This window comes from Eretmochelys imbricata, chromosome 7 (genome assembly GCF_965152235.1).
Source record: "Eretmochelys imbricata isolate rEreImb1 chromosome 7, rEreImb1.hap1, whole genome shotgun sequence".
In the NCBI taxonomy this organism is placed as follows: Eukaryota; Metazoa; Chordata; order Testudines; family Cheloniidae; genus Eretmochelys; species Eretmochelys imbricata.
In genome coordinates, this window is record NC_135578.1 from 81,798,204 (window position 1) to 81,809,013 (window position 10,810).

General features: G+C 39.6%; 1 protein-coding gene across 3 annotated transcripts in view; it reads left to right on the forward strand.

The window, feature by feature from the left end:
- The window catches only part of LOC144267790 (nucleolar RNA helicase 2-like), a 28,365-nt gene extending 18,093 nt beyond the window's left edge, over positions 1–10,272 (forward strand). For all 3 annotated transcript variants that reach the window (XM_077822078.1, XM_077822081.1, XM_077822079.1), the window contains 7 exons: positions 1,767–1,928; positions 2,761–2,880; positions 4,554–4,627; positions 4,856–5,015; positions 6,922–7,056; positions 8,714–8,758; positions 10,008–10,272. In XM_077822078.1, coding sequence (XP_077678204.1) covers positions 1,767–1,928; positions 2,761–2,880; positions 4,554–4,627; positions 4,856–5,015; positions 6,922–7,056; positions 8,714–8,758; positions 10,008–10,184 — 873 coding nt within the window. In that variant the 3' untranslated portion in view covers positions 10,185–10,272. The remainder of the gene's footprint in view (positions 1–1,766; positions 1,929–2,760; positions 2,881–4,553; positions 4,628–4,855; positions 5,016–6,921; positions 7,057–8,713; positions 8,759–10,007) is intronic.
- The last annotated feature ends 538 nt before the right edge of the window (positions 10,273–10,810 follow it).

Consider the following 10,810-nt stretch of genomic DNA (forward strand, 5'->3'; position numbering starts at 1 on the left):
CTTTACCTGTAAGGGGTTAAGTAGCTTGAATCTCTTTTTTGGCACCTGACCAGAGGGACTAATGAGGAAAGAAGATACTTTCAAATGAGGGGCGGGGGAGAGAATTTGTTTGTGGCTCTCTTTGTTTGTTCTCTCTCTGGATGGAGGGAGAGGAGAACAGGTACAAGCATCTCCTGTTGTACCAAGCAGGTACAACATCTCCTGAAAACATACCTAGAATGATCCAGCTAAAATTACAGAAATTGTAACTAAGGCAAGGACCTGCATTAGGTTATCTTTTATTTTTGTTGTGAATTTTCCTATGCTACAAAGATAGTTTTATTCCTGTTTTTGTAACTGTGAAGCTGAGTCCAGAGGGGAGTCCTCTGTGTTTTAAATCTTTTTATTACCCTGTAAAGTTACCTTCCATCCTGATTTTGCAGGTATGATTTTTACTTTTTTCTTTAAACTAAAGCTTGTCTTTTAAGAACCTGATTGATTTTAGTGTGCTAAAGATAAAGGGTCTAGTTTGTACTCACATTGCTAAGGCAATTAGTTGGTATATTATTCTCAAGCCTCCCCAGGAAAGGGGGTGAAGGGGCTAGCGGGGGGATAGGGATTCCAAGTGACCCTCCCCTGAATTTCTGTGTAAATCCCTTGGTGGTGGCAGCAATACTGTCCAAGGACAAGGAAAGGAACTTGTGCCTTGGGGAAGTTTTTAACCTAAGCTGGTAGAATATAAGCTTAGGGGGTCTTTCATGTGGGTCCCCACATCTGTACCCAGAGTTCTGAGTGTGTGTGTGTGGGGGGAAACCCTGACAGTGATTTATAATCCTTTTCTGTTCCTGTGTGAAAGACCAAAAGAAAACTGAAGCTACGTCTATACTTAAACACTGAGGCAGCACAGCATTACAGCTGTGTCATTGTAGTGCTTCAGTGTAGATAGTTATTACAGTGATGAGAGGGTCCTTCGGTCAATGAAGTTAATCTGTCCCCCTAGCTACTAGGTGGTAGCTAGTTTGGTGGAAGAATTCTTCCATTGACCTAGTGCTGTCTGTGTGGGGACTTAGTTAAGTTGACTGTTGCTCAGCAGTGTGGATTTTTTCATACCCCTGAGCGATGTAGCTGGATCAGTGTAACTTTCTGGTGTAGACGAGCCCTGACTGGACATAGAATGCTGTCAAGTGTACAAAATAAAGAAACAATATTCTCTAAAATTTCGGTTATGTTAATTTTGGGTGTTTGTAATAGGTAAAGAAACTTTCAGGCAGATGCGTGGGTGTCCAAAAGTTATTTTTATTATTTTAAAACTTTTTTTAGTCACTTTTTAAAATCATTTTTATCCTTTAAGAATTATTTTTGCCCTTCTTTTGAAGGAAGCATATGTTGTGTATCTTTCTAGCAAAAAGCAGCTAAATGACATTGATATAGTGGCACAATAGTGTGAATAGCACTGCATTTGAGGTAGCTTTTGTGTTTTATTTTGGGACATCAACAAAGTGTTGGATAGGGCACTGGACTGGAAGGTGGGACAGGGTTATAGATCTAGCTCTGACATTGACGCTGTGGCAAGATACTTGTTGCTTCCATTTCCTAATCTGTAAAATGGGAATAATGCTTTCCTACCTTTTTGTAAAGCACTTTGGGCTATAAGTGTAAAAAGCACTGTATAAAAGCTAAGTATTGACATAATTTTTTGCCATGTAAACTAAAATATTTCAGCTTTTCAGTATCCTTTCTATAGCATGGTACCTTTTATACGCTGTCATAATAATCTTGTTTTACAGGATTGCCAGTCGCTGCATGGTGACATTCCTCAGAAACAAAGGGAGATAACATTGAAAGGTTTTAGAAATGGTGTGTTTAAAGTTCTGGTTGCAACTAATGTAGCTGCCCGTGGTTTAGATATCCCTGAAGTTGACCTGGTTGTACAAAGTTCACCACCGAAGGTATGAGATGGGTATGTTGTGTCCCTTTTGTAATATATACAGTAGTCCTCCATTTGTTTTCATGTGATAAAGCAGCATTGAATTGTGGTATTCACCACACACACAGTTGTTGTTTTTGTTGTAAGGAAGCTTATAGTAACCAGAGGTAGTCTCCTGATCAGAATACGACTTATGATGCATCAGTTGTACAGTCTGTGGTACCTTTAGGGGTGTTTCTTTTTAAAATGCCTTCTGATGAGCTCTGGCAAGGCTCTAGCTCTGCTTGATGTATTAATCGTCGAGCCAAGTTGACTAAAATCCTGCTCTCCAAAGCAGTGTATAGCGGTAAATTTGAAAAGAATTTGGAGAGGCAGTAGAATGGAATGGCTAGAAAGAGCAACATAATTGGGTGGGAAGAAGAGCCCAGTGGACAGAGAGAGAACTCTGAATGAAGTTAGGGGAATACAGACAAGACCTAGGTTTATTCAACTTAGCTGGGGACATGCTGACTTCTCATCCTGTATGCTGGGGTAAGTGTGGTATGTGTGGTATTTATCTATATGTGGAGGTGCGCAAGAGCAAATTGAAACCTTTGCTTGAATTCCCTATGATGATAGAAGCATAGTGGCATGTAATTGGCCCAGGCTTGTAACTTAAGCTCTGAGCAATATTTAACCTAGGTTTATGGGGATCTTTTTTACCTAGTTTGACTTTAAATTTTTATTTATTTATTTTTTATTTTTATTTTTCAGATACATTAGTGTTAGGGGATGTATTGTAATAAATTGTAATTGCTTCCATGGACCTTGTTTATACACTAACTACAAAAGTAATAATGGTATTTATCTTGAAGGATGTGGAGTCATATATTCATCGTTCTGGGCGCACAGGCCGAGCTGGACGGACTGGGATGTGTATCTGTTTTTATCAGCGAAAGGAAGAAAGTCAGCTAAGACATGTGGAACAAAAAGCAGTACAGTATCTCTTTAGTCATTGTACACTTTATGTATGTAGTGTGTTAGGATAGCTCATAAAATCCTGCAATCCATGCACTATTTGATGATCAGATTGTTATGAAGCATACTGGGAGCACTACTCTCTAACTGAAGTATAGCTGGTTTCCCTTTTTTTCCTCTTACTGGGTAATCGCTTTGTCCCTGCATGTGTAATTGGTATATGCTGTTCCACATGGTCTCTTTCTCTTTGATGATAAACATTTAAATTTATGCTTTAGTTTCAAGTTTCACAAGACTCTGAGCACTTAGTTTGTCTACATTGCAAAAAACTTGTGTTCTTAATTCAGGTTATCTGGCCTGAATTAGCTAACTTGAGTTTAAATTGCAGTGAAAACACAGCAACTTGGCTTTTAATTGAGGTAGCAGCTTGGGCTCAAGACAATATGAGAGCATGGGGTTGAACACAAGCTGCCAACCCAAGTTAAATGCCAACCTGTTGTGTCTTCACTGAAATTTAAACCCAGGTTTGGCTAACCTGAGTTAGCTTATATAAGTTAAGAACTGACTTTTTTTTTCTTCAGTGCAAACATATCTAACTGAGTTAAGAGTGAAACTCCTGACATAAAGGCTGTGTAATAGCATATACTTCATTAAAGTAAATTTTAAGTTTGATTTGTTTTAATTTACAATTTTGTTTAGAACTGTTCATGAGGAATCTTTTCATGAGGATTTCAAAATAGACAAAGCGAGTAGTTAGAGATGAAATAGGTGATTTTTGTTATCAAAATCAGTCATTACTGACTGGTAAAGAAGTTTATATTTGTGTGCCAGTGCAAGAAACAGTTGACATTGCTTTTAATTCTTGCTTGCTGGCAATGTGAGGTGACTACCTTCCTTAAACAGCTAACAGAACCTGTGATATGTAGCTAAGACTGAAACTTTTTTTTAAATAAAGCTAGAATATGGTGGTAATTATTCTTTTTGCCCTTTTAAAAATAAAAACCCAGCTCTTGAATGCCATTTTTCCTTTAACCGTGTTTAAGTAAAGAGAACATTTGATCACCCTAATAGTGATGGACTTGAGTTTTTGAATTCGTGCCACTTGATGAAATTATGTTCAAGAGAGGGTACCTGCTCAGTTTAGATTTAACAGAAACACACATTTTCAAAAGCTTCCAGTGGAAATAGTTTCCTTCTTTTCAAGAAACATAATTTCCCATAGTCACCTTAACCAAACATTGCAGCATCCTTGAAAATGAGTGAAATAGATTAAACTGACTGGAAAAAAGGTGAAATAGACTAGCCAATTTTCATGGGTAAGCTGAGTGAAATGGGGGAAAAAAGCTGTTGAAATATTTTTCACTAAAATACTCATTTTGACAATCTAAATTGTTACTAGTACAGTAGGACATCCTGTCTCTGTAAATATGAATTTTAACCCAACAGTGTCCCCTTAATGAGGTTCTAAGCATGTTTAGTCCAAGGAATTCACATAGAAAACTTAAGGGCAGGCTAACCTCTGTGTCAGAGTGCTTTATAGGAAATGTGCACAATATATAGTTTTTTCCGCTTTCGGCAAAGGAAATTTAAGGATAAATGCTTATTGAACTGAATACCAGCCTTAGTTGAATATAATACAGTTCTGAACAGTCTGTAAATTTCCTACTCTTCCATTTTCTCTTAACTGCAGGGAATTACATTTAAGCGTGTAGGTGTTCCTACTGCAACAGATATAATAAAGGCTTCCAGCAAAGATGCCATCAGGTATGTTCAGTGACCCTTGAGCTTGTCATCACGTCATTCTCATTTATAATAATTCTTTGGATTGTCTCTTGCCATACATTTTGTCTCCGATGACCATGAAATAAATTGTTCATGGATATCATTGGTTAAGTTTGAGTCTCTTGCAGTTTCTCATCTATCCATAGCTCCCAGATTCCACTGTCTAAATTTGCCTTTTGCCAAGTAACGTTTTTGCTTTTAAATACTTAGGTGTTTGGATTCTGTTCCTCAAACTGCCATTGACTATTTCAAAAAGTCAGCTCAGTGGCTAATAGAGGAAAAGGGGGCAGTTGAAGCTCTGGCTGCAGCACTAGCCCATATTTCTGGGGCTACTTCCATTGAACAGCGTTCCTTGCTCAACTCAGATGTGGTAAGAATATTTAGTTTATTTTTTTTTGAAATCTTGGATTTCAAATATCTGAATGTGGTAACTATCTGACCCAATTACAATCCCTTTTCTAATCTTTTATTATGGAAAATACTTTGGTGAGAACTCTGAATCTAGAGATCTTAGATCTTCTGGATTATTGTCATTGTCCTGGCTTTGAACTTGGTTATAGCATTGAAATGTCAGTGGCGGTGTTCCTCCTAGCCATGGATAAAGATCAGATGTCTGCTGGCTTATTAAATATTTTAATTGAGGTGTAGACTTGATTGCAGACACAGGGCTGCCATGAGGTGGCTTCTTTCTTTCTTCATAGATCCCAGCATAGTTTTCTGTAACTTCTGCTGCAGAGGTCCCATCTTACTACCTTCCTGTTTGTTGGAGTTAAAGGGTCATGGAAGGGGGCCTGGATGTAAGTGTTCTGAGCACACCTGTGCTCTTTGTCGCTGTCATCTAACCCAGGGGGTGCAGTTAGTGGGTTTTTTTAATATAGTAGTGATTAGGGCCTGGATGAAAGTGAATCTCAATACAGAGAAAACTGAGGTAATCAGAGGTTGGGGGAAGTAACCAGGGGTTATGGTGCAGATTATATTGACCCCCTCTGAGTGACTGGGAAATAAGACAAGTTCACACTTCCAGCTGCTATTACATGAGCCTACAGTAGCAGTGGCTGGGACCATCTGGGTCTAATCGGGACGTTGATGCTTTTACTTGGATGCACATCTTACTACTGATGAGACTGCAGCACTATGCTTTGTAGGGCTACACCTTAAACAACTCAAACTAAGGCTGTCTATACTACAGACTTCTGCTGGCATAGCTGTGTTGGTCAGGGGTGTGAATGGGTGTGATCCCTGACTGACATAGCTGTGCCAGCCGAAGTCCCTAGTGTAAATGCAGCTATACTTGCAAAGCAGGACTTTTACCAGAAAAGCTATGGTACAGAACACAAGTTTGCCAGTATAGCTGTGTCCACATTAGGAGTGTTTTATTGGTATAGCAGTCAAATAAAATGCTGCTAGTATAAACCTAGCCTTAAACTGGGGTAAAACACAGCCACACACTTAAGTGGCTAGCTTGCTGTGAGCACAGTTCTAATGCTCTGGAATCTGCATTGGCTGACTTAGTTTCCAGTTGGAATTTCAGATATTGGTTGTGACCATAAAGCCCTAAATAGCTTGTCTGCCTACTTGGGAACCATCTCTCTCTCTGTGCAGTACTACCACAATTGCCATCACCTGATTGAGCTATCCTGGCATTTGAGTCAGCTGCTGGTAGCTGCTGACTGTCCCTTGACTGGGGAGTTCACATCCCTCTTTGGCCCAAAATAGCACACAATACTTTATCTCTTGGAACATGCTGCAAAACTCACTTGAGTGGACATTTGAGGCTTTCTTGATTCAAGTGTGGAATTATTTGGGGAAATTAAGGCTTTGTGAGAAGGGGATGTTTAGTTGTATTGACTCTGTTAAGGTATGGATCATCTTCTGCTATTTTAATTGGTCTGTGTATTTAATTCTGTCAGGGGTGCTTTGAGAGTTGCTCACTGAGGTTTATTTTTATTTCAATATAAAATATACAAAAGATATTACTATTGCAGGTTTTTTATGCATAATTGTTCACTTTCCTTGCATTCAGAATCCTCTCTGCATTGCTTCTGGCAATGCAAACTTTACAGAAGTGATAGTGAAGCTGGAAGTGTTACATATGTATTGATGAGCCAAAATGTCATGTCTATCCACTGTCTGTTAATGTCTTAAAATGTACATATTTGCCATCTAATAACCTTTTATAAATTCTGACTATGCACATTCATTAGATGTATGCTGATCAGTATTCAGGGAATGTTATTTCTTTTTACTGTGAGCATGTACTGCCTTTTATCCTTCAGGGATTTGTAACAATGACATTGCAATGCTCAGAAGAGATAGACAACATAAGCTATGCCTGGCGAGGGCTAAGAGAACAGCTGGGTGATGAAATTGATAGGAAAGTGAACAGAATGTGTTTTCTCAAGGGAAAAATGGTAAGATACAATCATCAATCTTTATAGTCTTGCTTACTATACTCTTAAGCTTGTAGATGTGTCGTCTTAAAAGGCAGGAAAAACTTATCACTTCTACAGTTCGAGGTCTGATTTGTCAAGTTACCCTTTCTGTGGCTGAGGAGGGGCTGGATATAGTAATCTTTGAGCTAAGGATGCAGCAGTTTATGGTCAGTGGGATCACTACAATGGCACAAGATATTCTGTTGAACTGAAATGTTGAGGGAGGGGCTTAATTTAATTTTTAATGTAAATATCCAAACAGGTAAACCACTAAAAGTAGTGGACACTGGCATAGGTGCCGACTCCATGGGTGCTTCAGGGCTGGAGCACCCATGGAAAAAAATTAGCGGGTGCTTAGCATGCACCAGTAGCCAAGCTCTCCCCCTTCCTCCCCAGTGCCTCCTGCCCACTGACGGCCCCACTGATCAAGTCCTCCCTCCCAGCGCCTTCGGTATGCCATGGAGTAGCTATTCCAGGGCGTGCAGGAGGTGCAGGGAGGGAGGTGGAGGAGCAGGGATGGGGCGTGCTCGGGGAAGAGGGTGGGGTAGGGCAGGGCCTTGGGGGGAGGGGTTGGGGTTTGGGGGAAGAGGTGGAGTGGGAGTGGGCTTGGGCAGACGGTGGGATCGAGAACCCCCCAGGCAGAGAGGAAGTTTGTGCCTATGGACACTGGCATTGTGCTTCGTGCTCATAGTAAATGTCAGACAGATGGCTTTTATTGAGGGGACACTTCTGTCAGTCTTTTAATAAAAGTAACACCTAAAATTTAAAGATTAGAGGAACTTTTTTTTTAATCTCTTCAGGTTTACTTTGTGTGCTTGACAACACTGAAGAGCAAGTAGGCATTTTTACCATTTCACCTTTCTAAACAATTCGGGGACCTATGCTCTAGTTCTTTGTCTTTGTAAAGTGTGAATTTTTGTGATGTTGCCTTCACTGATTTTTTCTTTTAATACCATTGTTGGTCTGTGAATTGACTACAAGTTATGTTATGAACAATGTGGGGCAACATACACAAGCTTCCTTCTATAACTTGTGACCTACTGTATTAGGATCCTTTCTTCCCTGACTGAAATAAACATTTTCATGAAGTTTACGTTCTACATTTGAATATTTAAATCCACAGTAAACTTATACATCTATCTGCTTAGATCAAACGTTCTTTGTCGAAAAGAATTGACAATTTGAGCCACACGAGACAGTGGACAACATTTTAGGAAAGAGAGAATAATTTTGGTAAGAAGTAAGAAAATAGGTATGGAACGAAGTGGCTCTGCAGGAAAGAGAATACCTAGGGAAGAATTGGTGAAGTACATGATGAAAAAGCAGGTGTGCTGAACTGCTTAGTGCCTGTGAAATAGTTTGATATCTTGGATGAAAGGCACTGTACGTGTGTAAAACATTGTGCTGCTCCACGTGTCGGTCTTTTTCCAAAGGTAAAATTGCTTTGGCTCCCAAATATTAAACAAGTTAAACTTGACTTCAGAAAGTGAAAATTCACAGATCCCTTTCATTAAACTGTCTCTATTCCCTAAAGGTTGTGTGCTTTAACAAATACTTCAGTGTTACCCGAAACTATGGATTACAAGGTCTCGATTTTCTGGAATCCATTTTAAACCTTTTTTTTTTTTTTTTCCAGGGGGTGTGTTTTGATATTCCTGCAGTGAATCTTAGACAAATACAGGTATTCTCTTAATTTCAGTAATTCTTAATTTATGGTACAGGTTTCCCAACATTTTCATAGTGTGGACCATCTTGTGGATCCCTTCTCCCCATCACTGCTGGGAGACTGAACTCCATAGCCAGAACCAGTTCTCCCCATTACATCAAAAGCAATTCCCTGTCATAAATTAATTTTGCCCCAAATCAAAATGGATCTCCTCCACAAATGATTTCTAAATCCAGTTTTCCTTTTGTCAGAATCTGTTCTCATCACCTCAACTTATATTAATTTCCTTCCCACTTCTACTTATTGCCCCACAGTGTTTTTCACAAACTAAAATGGAGTTCTCTCAGTCCTTCCAGATTAGCTTCTTAATCAATTTTTCCGAATTGCAACTCAAGTTTTTCTTGCTCTTCTCCAAAAACGAATCCCTGACAATCCAATCTGCTGTAATTATTGCTTCTTTGGGGGCCTGGTCTTCCATTTTTTCAGGGTTCCCACTCCAGCCATTTCTTGCCCCATGCAGAGGTCCCCCAATCTTCCTACCTTCATTCAGGATTGCGCCCCCAGTGCTTTCCTACTCCCAACCCCAGCATTGACTCAGACTAGAGTCCTAAAGTGGGTGCAGGTCCTGGTCCAGAGGTGGGTCTTGGAAGAGCCACCAACACCCCCATCTCCCTTTTTAGCTTCACTCCTGTTTCAGGAGAGAGAGGGAAGAGATGCCACCTCTACTTTTGAGGCTGGTCTATAATACCTTACTGGCAGCTCCCACTTCATGTTGCGGCATCCATTCCTGGCTGGATCTGCACTCAAAGCAATACAACTATCTCTGGTTTCTCTGGTGTCTGACTAGTAGTGGTCCAGAGTCCTCAAAATGGGAACCTCTGCTTTGCAGGACCCCAAGCGTTCCTTGATGGCATGTGCTTGTATTATTTATTTCATGTGTACATTTAAGTGGCTGTCTTTATATACACTTTCATTTTTATAATTGAGACCTAGAGGTTCATGATTTGTTTAACTCATAACTCTTTTCACAAAATCTGGAATCAGATGTTTCCTATGCTTCATATTTTATTTTTAATTCCAGTCCAAACTTTTTAGTTATTTTTAAATACTAGGTTGTATTTGCTACTAAGAAGTTTTTTCTTGCAGTTGCCCAATTTTATAAAACTGTAAAATGTACTGTATTTGCTTTCTTGCAAGTTTTGTCTGCATGTCAGGCTTTTATATGTATAAAGTTCAAATACATATTTAACTTCGTTTTTACCAGGGAAAATGGCAGGATTCAAAACACTGGCATCTGACTGTGGCAACTCAATTACCCGAGTTAGCAGAAACCCAGCGAGAAGGAGGCAGAGGCTTCTACGACTCCAGGAATGGGAGGCGAGGTGGCAGCTTTAATAGAAATAGATTCAGAAATAGAGGCCAGAAACGAAGTTTTGACTGAGCATTTGATCGCTAGCTCTAACAATAAAATTTGCAGAAATGAGACTAAAATATTTTTATCCACATTAAAAAAAGTCATGTTCGTTCTATGTGTGTGCCACTTGCAGAATCTGTCATTCAAAATTTGTTTTTCCAGTATTGCTAGGGATGGCTGTATACAGGACCAATTCAGAGAACAACAGTTCAGTGTATACAAAATTATGCCTTATCTTCCACACAGCTACGTCTAAAGAATATTCATCAAACTCCTCCACAGAGCCTTGTTCCAGGATGTGTCTTTTGCAATCAGAAATCTGGCTTGGGTTTACTACACAGTATATATCAAAATCTCCATTTGAATTGGTCTCCAGTGGTGACTGAAACCTGTCCATTTTCCAAAATAATTAAAATACTATTTCTACATAGTCATTTGTACATAGTGAAGTGATTGTTGGATGAATGGTGTATGTTGCTTCAGCTGGAGGGTGAGTGGGGTATAACCTTGATTCAGTTCCTGTACGCTGCACTATGATAGAATGCAATCGTGTAACTAAATACTGGTTTTTTTCCACAGGGCCCCTGCCTCATTCAGTATACAAAACCATTGCTCCACTGAACATGAATCAGGGCTATGTAGTGAGTGAAGCT